This window comes from Rhipicephalus sanguineus, chromosome 3 (assembly GCF_013339695.2).
Source record: "Rhipicephalus sanguineus isolate Rsan-2018 chromosome 3, BIME_Rsan_1.4, whole genome shotgun sequence".
Lineage (NCBI taxonomy): Eukaryota > Metazoa > Arthropoda > Arachnida > Ixodida > Ixodidae > Rhipicephalus > Rhipicephalus sanguineus.
The window spans coordinates 169,730,753-169,743,280 of NC_051178.1; the positions used below are offsets into that span (position 1 = coordinate 169,730,753).

General features: G+C 47.4%; 1 protein-coding gene across 1 annotated transcript in view; it reads right to left on the reverse strand.

Moving 5' to 3' along the window:
- LOC125757705 (uncharacterized) overlaps window positions 1-6,231 on the reverse strand; it is a 57,778-nt gene extending 51,547 nt beyond the window's left edge. Inside the window, exon 1 of the mRNA XM_049413600.1 lies at window positions 5,834-6,231. Within this exon, the coding sequence (XP_049269557.1) occupies window positions 5,834-6,204 (371 nt within the window). The 5' untranslated portion in view covers window positions 6,205-6,231. The remainder of the gene's footprint in view (window positions 1-5,833) is intronic.
- Between the last annotated feature and the right edge of the window lie 6,297 nt (window positions 6,232-12,528).

The following is a 12,528-nucleotide window of genomic DNA, read 5'->3' on the forward strand; positions in this document are numbered from 1 at the left end:
CAGGTTCTTAAGCTGGGGCGAACTTCCGCGCCGTAACCTGCATCCATCCATTCAAAGCGTCGTGGAACGCGAAGAGGAACGTTACGCGCGTCGTGTCTTCCCTCTAGCCCGGCCGTTAATTCTCACACGGCGAGCGGGGAAAGTGGTCGACATCCAGGCGAGCGTCGGACAGCTATTAAATGCGAAGCATTTCTTAGCGAACCTTTGGTACTTTGAGCATTTCTATCTATCTATCTATCTATCTATCTATCTATCTATCTATCTATCTATCTATCTATCTATCTATCTATCTATCTATCTATCTATCTATCTATCTATCTATCTATCTATCTATCTATCTATCTATCTATCTATCTATCTATCTATCTATCTATCTAGCCGCTTACGTCTGGGTGCTCTCATGATCGCCTCCTTAACTTGGTGTAGACCAAAATTGGCATAGGAGAGTAGAGGATTTGACGATTATGACTGTTGGGTAAAGACATAAATAACGTGAGAATTCTGTCCCGTACGTCGTCAAACCCTTTCCTCCAGACGCGTGTGGCACATACCCGTTTACCACGGGCCGCGGTGTACGGGTATGAGCCACAGGTGATTGACAGTTTATATCTACCCGGAACGGCGAGAACAGACATTGATAATTTATATGCGACAGCGTTAAGAGAAACCGACATCGGCAGCGTTGACCCGACGAAGGCAAAGAATATTAGGGCCTCAGCAGGAATCGAATCCAAGCATTCTGCGTGGCAGTCAGGTATTCTGCCACAGAGCCAAGCCAGGTATAGAAACTGCTTTTGAAAAAAAGTCACAGTTTCGCCGCAACGGCGAAGCAATGAATGCGATAGCAATAAATTGGAATGTAACGCGAAGAACGGAAAGCAGCTCGAGATCGCCAGCGTGTCGCTCGAGCCCAAAGCACGCACGAAAAGAACGCACACAGGACGAGCGCGAACTATCATGCGTCACAGCGCGACACTAGAAGCGCACTGCTCAAACATAAAGCAGGACGCGCGAAACGAACGAACAGGTACACACAGGACGAGCGCGAACTAACTGTCCCAGTTTTACTTATTTCTGTTTGAACAGCGCGCTCCTTTCGCAAACGCGGCCGCTGCAGCGAGGAAAGCACAAGATATACAACTTCCCGCTCCCCCTCCCCCCCGCCAGCCACCCCTTCTTTCCTCGAGATAAGCGCACGAAGGCGACCACGCCCTGTAGGGCGAAGAGCAGCGGCATTCGCAGGAACAGGGCGACGATCTTTAAAGCGCGCCACACGTGCACATCGCGCCATCTATGTGGCAACTAAGAAAGCATGCTGATATAAGTGGTGTATATAAATAGCTCGCCGTTAGCCGGCTGAACGACGGTGCTGTTGGTGGCCTAACCGTCGAACGCCGCGCGCTGGAAAGCGGGAAGTCGCCCGTTCGATTCCGCGCATCGGAAAGTTTTCTTAATTATTTTCCTTTGTGGCTTCGATATATACATATGCGGTGCATGACGACGGCGACGGCAAAAATCAGCCGAGACTGTCCATATAATTGCTATCGCAATAAGACACCCTATGCAGGCGTAATGCTGGTGCAACGTCAATTGCGGTTCCAGTGTTGGCTCCACTTTTATAGCAGTCTAACAAACATTACATTTGTATTCCTATGATTCAGCAAGCTATTTCAAGCGTTGCTCGAGCCCGGAGGAGTACGCAAACGAAAGTTACGTATGATATTCACATCATCGCACCGTAAAGTGCACTTCATTTCGATAATACTGACGTATGTGATCTAACGTGAGTGATGACATTACGTCAGACCATAAGTTACCCTTTAAACGCCAGTGTTGTCGCCGTGCCGGGCAAGCCCTAGATGTGCACAAAACTACTACAGTTAGAAAAACACGTCGATCTACCTTTTAACGCTTGTCTCAAAGACAAAAATGCAGCATAGAACTACTCGGTGACTGCTTCGCATGAAGCCGATTCGCACAAGGCGTGAGATCTGCCGATTTTTTTCACTTGTTTTGCAGTAATCCTTGGTTGTTAGTTCAGCGCCGTGTCTGTGCCTTCATCTCGTCTCGTCTTAAGCGCTGTCTTATTCTTCGCCTGGGTTGCGAAAAAACGACACCTAAGAAATCACTTGGAATAACAGTCAAATTACGATTTTCAAAACTCTTTGAATAATAATAGGAGGAAGAAAAGATACAGTACACCAATATGTTTTCTGTTAGGTAAATGATTGTTCTATAAGGTTTAGCATCGCAACAGGTGGTGCTATAGTTGTCTGAATTTTATTTGCATCTCATCGCGACTGCTCTCCGCTCTGCCGATCTAGTACGCGCCTGCTGCCGCCAGAGGCGCCCGCGTCGGCGGGCGCCTCTGCGGGGGAACTGCGGGGACCTGCGGGGGAACTAAGGAAACGATGGAACATGTACTGATTGAATGTGGCGATATTCACCCAGGTATACGTGTGGGCACGAGTCTACATGAAGCCTTGGGTTTTAGGGACAACAATGGAAAGCTGAACACGCCCGCGATAGAAATAAGTAAGAGACGGTTAGAGTATTGGTGGCAGAAAAGTAGAGATAAAGTACAAAAATAAATAATTGGGGGAAAAAAGGTTATTCTGCCTTAAGAGGCAGAGAGATGGACTGTGAATTTATATTTTTTGTTACAATAACATAGATTTAATCAATGTAGATAAGGCATTAGGACAACATGAAACAAGGAAGTTTTTTTTCTTTTTTTTTTTCATTTTTTATCCTTCGAGCCTGGTGGCAGACATGTCACCGCCCCGTTATAAAGGGGACGCTCATAGCATCCATGCTAAAGTGACGGGCCCCTTTCGATGTAGTCACTTCCTTGCTTTATATTTGATTGTATCTGATTTATGTTGGGAGTGTTTTTCATTCCAACGATTTTCTGCGCTGACTGTTTAGTGCAACTCGTGGGGCTGCTAATTGCACTATAACGTGTATGTTATCACCGTTTTTAATTTCTTTTACACGCTCGGCCGTATTTTGTTCCTCTTGTTTGTTCTGTTTGATGCAATTGATGGCCTCTTCCTCTTGGACCTCAGCAGCCGCTGGCGGCATGCATATAATAATACTTGCAGGAATTCGACACTCTTCAATGTCGAATTAAGGAGTACCATTAGTTGTTCAGGGATACTTTCGTCGCTAATATACGCCGCGCGTCTTTTGTCATTATGCTCATTTTTGTGCTATTGCATCACAAAAGCTTCGCCATGCAGCGTTACCCAAAGTGCGCGAAATCTGTATAATTATTGTACCACTCAATGGACCATTTTCCAAAAGTCACGTGGCACCTTAGCAACAGCTGGCTAAACTTAGTGCCCGAATGAAAGCGCGCCGGCTCCACCATCGTCTGCTATCGCCATGTATTTGAATGAACGTCGCGACAAACATAGCACCATGAAGCGTTCTCTTGCTGTTATAGGTCAGCAGTTAGTGTGCAAGGTTCCGGATTCCTTCCGATGCATGCGAATGTTCGATCACGGTTTCGAAACATCAGGTAAGACACCAGTTTCTTACGTCGTTTGTTACTGAAAGCGGATCGCAAGAACAAGTATTTTTTTTTTTAAGATCGAGAGCGCCCGTGTTGTGCCCTCTCAGCTGTACTCGTTCAATTTGCGCTGTGCTAACATGTCGATGCTAAATCCCCAACTAGCCCAAGCTACCGTTATATCATCGACTACTCGCTTACCGCCACTCCGTTCGCGCTGATATATTGCAGAAGAATCGCATGTTATAGTCGCAACCTTTCTATGTAGTGCGTGGCGTCATTACTCGTATGGTTACGCGATAAAAAAAACTGGGAGTTGGTCTTGGTTAGAGTCACTTGAAAGTCTTAGTTGGTGCCTCGCAAACACCAACAATCAGTTTCTTGATGCGAATCTCGAAGGCGATACCCTCCCTCTATGCAGATGCAAGACGTGCGAAAAAAAAAATCAAGGTTCGCATCAAATTGACATATTATTCGAATCGTCCAATATACCACTTATTATAGTTAAATGTTTTGTTTGCAAAGAAAAGGGCTGTTCAGTTACCTTTGTCTGCCATCGTTGGGCTAAGTTTGTGTGTTATCCCTATATTGACGTTTGCATAGGAGGTGAAGAATAGCCTTCGAGATAGCAAGTCCGATGGCCACAATTCTTTAGCTCCTGCCTTGTTGAAGGCAGTACAATCCTCGTGAAACGCTTTACAAAGGTTGTACTGCATACGCACTGGCGTATCCCACCTAATCACCGCATTTGATAGGCAAAGATTTCGGCAAGAATTATAAATTGCCCATGACGACTTCACATTGCTATGGATGTTCGCTAGCCGGCGCGCCCTCAAGCCGATCTTCGCCACCAGAAAAATCTGTGGCGCTGCATCTTTGGAAAATGGTCCATTCAATGCTTCCGGAAGGCTTCGCTTGAATTGGGATTCAACATGCGAATTCATCTTCCTAATTGTTTATTCCTTTTACAGACGCTGCCGTAAATGCACGGCCAGCTAAGGAACGTGTCAATGAGCACATCACGATGTCATCCTACGCCAACAAAAATAAAAATCATTGTCTCGGTTCATGAAATAGCCACTTCGTACGCGTGCACCGGTCAAGCCACTAACTACGGGCGTTGTCCTCTATAAGCGAAAGCGAACAAGTTGAAGTTTCTTCACTGAGTAAGGCCAGAGGATGGATTGCAATGAGCAGGACATGATGGGACAATACTTCAGGCGTAGCCAGTTTAACGAAACCAATCAGCTACCAACGTGTCACGCTGAAACGCAGCTGAACTTTGTTGTCCGAGACAAAGCCACGTGCTTCTACAGTTCTGGGGATCAGGGATTGCTTGCTGGTGGAGAAGTAAAGCACTTCCTCGCCCATAATCTTTTGCGGAGAGCTCACTTTCTTCCAGGAAAGTTGTTCTTTTATACCCGAATCCTTTGCGCCAGGTGCACGGCTACCCAGCCGTATCCTTAACACCGAATCCATGGGCACCTCGTGTGTGGTACCAAAGAAGCCCTTGAACGCACACACGGTGAAGTAAACCCGACTTTTTCCGCCAGTGGTATACATCCTTGGAACAAGCAAGAAACCGTAAGCGTTAATAACCGTACCACATTCACATCTGCCGTTCCGAATGTCGGCTGCAGCAGTGCCTCCGCTGAAACTCGCCCAGTTCTCTATGATGCATTCGCAGCATTGTATGATTTCGCTGAGGTTAGTTTCGTGTGGCCCTGGGAGCGATCGTTGCGGATTCACCAGCGGATGTTTGTGACCTGGCACATTAGACTCTTCAGCGGTTGTCTTTTGGACCGGGTTTATGCTGGTTGTTCCAGGGCATGTCGGACCTGAGGATTTCAAGAACGCGGTGGATGTAATGTTCTTGGTGCGACTTGCCGCCGCGCCATGCGCTGCGTCATTTAACGACTGCCCGTCATGATAAAAGTTTCGCTGAAACGCCGGCATGAAAGCGTTCCTATTTGTACGGACGATACTTCCTATTTCACTGATCCAGGAATCAATCTGCGAACTGCACGACGTGCACTTGCTTTGTCCGGCTTCAGCTCTCATACGGCGTACGGTCGCCGATAGCTGATCCATCATCTTATTCATCGCGTAGATAGCCCGCATCTCGACCGATGCCAGCTCCCGCTGTACAGAAGCATTCTCTCGCGACGTCTTTTCCAGCGTTTCCTTGACGTCGAGAAAGCTGCTAGCGAGGGTACCCTTAGCGTACATTCCGGAGAGCAGGTGGCTGCACAGCCAGACATCACGTGACGCGGAAGTTCCCGATGCAGCATTGTCTCGCCACATGTCCGGCAGTTCAAGGTGTGGAACATGCAGGCGTTGACGAAGTGGTCCAGCATGGCGGAAACGGTGTCCTCGGCGTCACAACCGTTGCCCGCGTTCCAGCAGCGTATCCTGAAGCCGAGGATGGCGTCCTTCTTGATGAGCGCGGGAGCCACTTCCTCCTGTCTGAAGACTCGCTGGTCCAGGGGGCAACGGTCGCTAATTTGGCGGTACTGGTAGAAACACGATCCGCACAGCAGATGCTTGCAGGGCAGAATGAATGACGCTGCGGGCAACAGGCCACACAACGAGCACAAGCTTTTGGAAGGCAATTCCGGCACGAACACGGTAGGCCGCCGGTCGAGATGAGCGCCGAAGCCATACACGCTCTGCGCATACATGGACGCCATGGTCGTGTGCACTTTCGCGAGCAGTGTAAATTGTAGCTCTTGCATAGATGCAGTCGCAACGTCCACTAAGCGGGGAAGGGGGAAAATATGTTGAGATAACCAATAGCCATCAGCAGTCTCAGTCTTGGTGTCTCAATCTTTCGGTGGACGGTGATCACATTACAACGCAAGATGATCTTCCGGGTAATCTTTTCTGAGGCAGCGAATGCTGTCACACATTTTCTCATGTAGTTCGATGAATATTATTTGCCTTGTGATCCTTTCCGTGTGCTCTGGAAAATTATCGCCATAGATTATAGTAATTATCAACATTTATTTGACTTATTCTTCAGTCTGAGTCAAGTATACTTATTCGCGATGAAAAACATAACAGTGCGCATGCGCCGATGGTGTAAGATACCCGTTAATGTGTTTAAGATTCACAGAGTAACTCCCCAGTACGAGGTTACCACTATATCGTCTTTTCGTCACACCGTATTCCTATGTGACTTCACTTTTCGCTCTCCTGGGATATAAAGGTCATTATTGACTGAGTGCCATGAAGGTGTTTTATTGAACCCGTTTTCCTGTTTATTCTTCAAGATGGTCTCTTGAGCATAGCGTGCATGATTTGCTGTGTAAATTGAATAGCACCCGCGGTGGCCATCACGAGCCTCACGATCCGGCTATTGATAAGCGCCGTCACATTAGCGAGTGCTCTGCCGCATATGCAGCACACGACGATTTCAGCCATGGCTGAAATCGTCGTGCTATAAAAACTAGAGTGACATATGGCACTAGGGTCTATGTGGATACCTTCAGCGGCTCATTTTCAACCAGCATGGGAATGATGGGAGTACAGGCTACGGATCTGCTTCAGATGCTTTTTGTTCGTGAGATTAGAGGTGCTTATTTACAAAGCGATATGAAGTTATTCTCAATTAGAATTTGCTTCGCTACCTGCCACGGTGGTATAGTGGTTATGGTGCTCGACTGCTGACACGGAGGTCGCGGGATCAAATCCCGGCATCGGCGACCGCATCTTCGATGGAGGCTGAAATGCTTGAGGCCCGTGTGCTTAGATTTCGGTGCACGTTAAAGAACCATAGGTGGTCTAAATTTCCGGAGCCCTCCACTATACGGCGTCCCTCATATCGTGATTTTGGGACGTTAAACTCCAACAATCATAATTGCGTAATCAATTATTTTTTATAACTCTGAAAACAAACGTGTGACGACACACTCGACGTACACACTCGACTTACAACTCTGCTGTAAATGAAAAGTTTCGGTATGCCTATCCATGTAAAACACAATTGCTTTTTTTTTTTTAATTGTAGGGGCTTTTACGTCCCAAAACCGCGATATGATTATGAGGGACGCCGTGGTGGAAAGCTCCAGAATTTTGACCACCGGGGTTCTTTAACGTACACCTAAATCTAAGCACACGGGCCTCAAGCATTTTCGCCTCCAGCGAAAATGCGACATATAAAACGCAATTGTGATATCCTATTACGAGCAAATGTAAAAGCACAAATTGGCCTCAGGAGGGACATAGGAGAAAAAAAATGAAATAAGGTTGAAAAGAAAGTCCTATCGTGATTACTTACTGAAAGAAGAAGTGAAGATTGTTTCATTATAGTGAGTACTAGAAGGCGAAGAGTTAGCAAGTCTTCGATTTTCTGGCTCAACACTTGTGTTCCGAATCTAAATAATTACAAAATAACTCGAAATTATAGGGCCCTATAAATACCGTAAGATTATCGTTATAAACAATTCTGGGGCTTCACATGCCAAAACCACAACCTGATTGTAGGACGCCGTACTGAAGAACTCCGGAATAAGCTTGACCACGTGATTTCTTTAAACATACCTAGACCTATATATCTAAGTACACGTGCTCGGTTGCATTTGGAATGCATCCGAATGCGGCCGAGCTAAAGGAAGTGAGCGGATTAATGCCGGGGAATATGCACATGCGGCATTAACGTCTTTCTTAATGATCGAATACCTTCACAGCGCCGAAAAACGAGGACAGAGGAAAAAGAGTGGACAATACGTCTTCGTTTTTAATAGTGAAACTGTTTAAGGCAGCCGTAATTTGTGCGGTCTGTCCTGTGTGGCCTATCAGGTATGTTCCACAGAAATTGGGTAAATCTCACTACTCACCACTGGTCCGCTAAAAATGAGGAAGACAACAGTTAGCCCAACGAACGGGTATGTGCCACTAGAAACTTGTTCCATGGTACCACTAAAAAGGAAGAAGGCAACAGTTAGGCCCAACACTATAAGGAACTGGAAAGGCAACGGCGGCTGCGAGAAGACCCCGAAGTGATGGAAGGCCTACGCAAACGACGACCTGCCCGTAGATTTATATGAGAGGTGCAAACGCTTGGTTTCAGCGCGAGTTTCTGTCTCTCGAGTTCGGACAACCGTGTCGCGTCTGTTACTAGCTGTGGTTTAGCTCGAACCTCTCTGCGCTGAGAATCAACGTAGAAACAACCTAGCATCACCTAGCTAAAGCCCGGCAGCGACCTAGAAGCAACCTAGAAACAACCTGCATCACCTAGCTAAGGCCTAGAAACAACCTAGAAGCAACCACATTAGCCTCCAGAATCGTCCAGTTCTGCTGTTTCAAGCCTTGCGCGGCTTAGTGCAAGCTTCCCTTTTTTTTGTCTGGCCTCACAGCCGACAATCTGTCCTCGTTTTTCGCGGCAGTGAAGTTATTCCATCATGTTACCCTACGGCTTTTTCAATTTCTCTCCTCTTTCACTTTTTATTTCCATCGCGTTTCATTCTTCTTTCTTTTCGACGTTTCGTAGAGTTTACATATCCCGTTATAATTGTCAGTGTGGCCAATCCCCCTGGCGGGTATGAGTCAGTCTCCTTTAGGCGACAAACAAACAAAATGCCTTACAAACTCATCCATGCTTCTGTGCTTCTAAGGCTCTTAAGCTTTTCGCAGAGTAAAAAGGGAAGTGTAAAAGGATGACCGGACTGCCGTGTAGTATTCGCGCTATTAATAGTGTTCATTTTCTTTATAGAAGGCGCGAATATGTTAACTCGCATTTTCTTGCACTGTTCTTTTTTTTTTTCTCAGGGCGATGTATAACTGGCATGTTCGCGAGCACGCGCGCACGCGCGTTTCAAGCATTCGAAACAGAAGAAGAAGCCGTCTGCCGTGAAAGGTGCGCGCCGTTCACCGCTGCTCTTGCACAACAGAAGAAAGGTTTGTCTTTTCCGGTTATTATGCTCTTTCGTGCCTTTTGCTCATTTCACTAGGTGTACTAATGTGCGCGAGGGTGTTTGAACCTAGGAACTACGCTTTATTTTGTTACAGATGAGAACATGCTCAGTCGGCATAGATCAGATTCTTGTACTCTCGTATCCGCGCTTAGAGCCAGCATACGTAGCAAAGCATTGGGTTGAGCTAGTCGTTCATGCATACTTATGCAAACATCAAGGCGCGAAGCAGACGAGGACAAAAAAACCCAGCGCCCGTCCTGTCTAGTGTTCCTTGCCCTCGTCTGATTCGGGCCTACATGTTTGCATAAGCCAGCATACATAATCTTGACCCTAGTTACGACGTGCCAGCGCCGATCGACGCTGTAGGTTTTGTTACGTCACAGCTGATTGAAAGCGGACAATCAGATGTGACGTAATCAGCTGGCAGCAGGTATACAATAAGGACAGGACGGACACTATCGTGGACGTTCTTTCCACTTGAACCGCAGCCCTCGGCCAACGATGGCTGGCCCCTACACGCTATGACAACCCTTGCCTGTACAGTCGTGAGTACGCCTAGCGTGCCAGCCTACACCAACACAAATCTTTCCATACGCGCAGTGCGTTAGCGGTGAGACTGCTTTACCATTGCGCGCACCGAGCCATCTGAGCGCACCTTCGAGGAAGGCGCTCACCGATGACGTGATAGGAAAATAACTTCACCAACTGCGCATGTGTAGAGCTTTGTGTTAGTGTATGTATAGGCGTAGGTGATATCGCCGTGCGGCACGCGCTCCCGAGTTTACGCTAAGCGCGCCCATGACTATACTTTGACGTGTGCTCGATGCCACTTTCCTTTCTTCGATTCTGTGCAGCGGCCGAGTCATGGCGAGCGCAGACGAGCCGGCGTCTGCTCAGGGTCCCAGCAGGCAATCGACCAGCGGCGCGGACCTGAGGGAATACACGATCAGGCCGCTGCTTTGGGAGGAGTTGCCTCTCACGAAGGAGCTCCGTCTCGAGATAGGCTTCGTGACTGGGACTCACCACCTGGAGACCCTCTGGAAGACCTGACCCTGGAAGCATCTACGGAGCAATAACTGATGACGGTACGGATCTAGAGTTGATTTCCGTGTGTGTGTGTGTGTGTGTGTGTGTGTGTGTGTGTGTGTGTGTGTGTGTGTGTGTGGTGTGCGTGTGTGTGTGTGTGTGTGTGTGTGTGTGTGGTGTGTGTGTGTGTGTGTGTGTGTGTGTGTGTGTGTGTGTGTGTGTGTGTGTGTGTGTGTGTGTGTGTGTGTGTGTGTGTGTGTGTGTGTGTGTGTGTGTGTAAGCATGATTGTCCTAGCACGTGCCTTTCTTTAAGGCTCTTTCAGCGCACTGTGGAGAAAGGTTATTGCGCCGTCATAAACCTATCTTTTCCCAGAGTTGTTCCTTACAACGTTTTTTTTTTTTTTTTTTGCTATGCGTGGAGCTTAGGAATGGCTAATGTACTCATCTGAGGGATATGTGCTGCAGTCTTAATTGTAGATTTACTGAATTACCACATACATGTCGATCATTCAGAGCCTTGTCATTTGTAGATAATTACTTATTAGATAACAAGATATTGTACCAGAGAAAAGCCCCATGTAGGGTCCCAGCAGCGTCGGTTGCCTTTTTTGCGCCGCATGTCCAATATTGAACAAGCGAGCCCAATATTGGTTTGTGCCGTCTGTATGCGATCGAACAAAGGCTGATCCTTCGTCGTGCAGCACGCAATTACCATTGTACTATAATGCTCTTGGTCTATAACCATTGTATTATAATCGCCATTGTACTATAACGCTGTACTATATTGTACTAGAATGCAACTAATTTGGTGCATCGACATCTTCGCTGTTCAAACCACGCAGGCGAGCTGTACGGCGTTTGCGCAGTGCCGTTCGTTGGCACAGACATGGCGTACCTAGCACTGCTGGGCGTCGTGGCGAAGTGGAGACGCCGAGGCATCGGCAAGCGACTGCTCGACGACTCTCTGCGGCACGTAGGCTCGCAGAACATGTTCCTTCACTGCCTGCCGACGCAGGTCCGCTTGTTCAGGCAAGTCAGGCGCAGCCAGGACTATTCTTCACTACAATTGCTATTTCGGCCTGTTGGTATGCCATTAGGGGGTATTGCAGCCCCGCCACGGTGGTCTAGTGGTTATGGCGCTCGACTGCTGACCCGAAGGTCGCGGGATCGAATCCCGGCCGCGGCGGCTGCATTTTCGATGGAGGCGAAAATGTCTGAGGCCCGTGTACTTAGATTTATGTGCACGTTAAAGAACCCCAGGTGGTCGAAATTTCCGGAGCCCTCCACTACGGCGTCTCTCATAATCATATCGTGGTTTTGGGACGTTAAACCCCAGATATCATCATTATAGGGGGTATTGCAATATGCATAAGGGACATTAGCAGAAGAAGGAACGACGAAACACACAAGACACTAATTTAAAACAAGCTTTTATTTCGGAACAGTGTGACCCTTTTTATATACTCGCTGTACATCAGTGCGCATGTCTAGAGAAGTACAAAAGTGTATACAAAGAGTCACACTCTTCCAAAATAAAAATTGGTGTAAGATTGAGCCTTGTTTTGTTTCATCGTTTCTTCTGTGCGTGTCCCTTACGCGCAACGATATATCAACTGAGAACTGTAGAAAACAACGGTACAAGGCCTCCACCTTCGAGTTTTGAAGAACGCATACAAAGAGGCCCATTTATTCACTTTCCTAATAAATACCAGTTTAGTATGTTCTGAAAGGCGTCCTGCACCCAAATTTGGCCCACGTAGTTTTACGTTGCAACGCGTTCCTTGGATTGTCCTGAGATGAATGCAAAAATAATGTTGGAGATAGACGCTCGCAAACAGAAGTTATTGAACTGCCACATTCAATATAAAACCATGCGACAGAAATTGGCATGCCCTTTCGTATTTCACTCACACAGTGACGTGTCAGTGTGGTTTTGTCTGCTTCCAGTCAAAACGCGGCTTACAGTTTCGCTGCGCCGGAACGCTGCAGCACATGGTGGCTTTCCTGTCGCAAGCAGGGCGCCGCGCTTTCCGACGGATTCGGTGTCACACAATTTAGCAGACAACTTTTTGT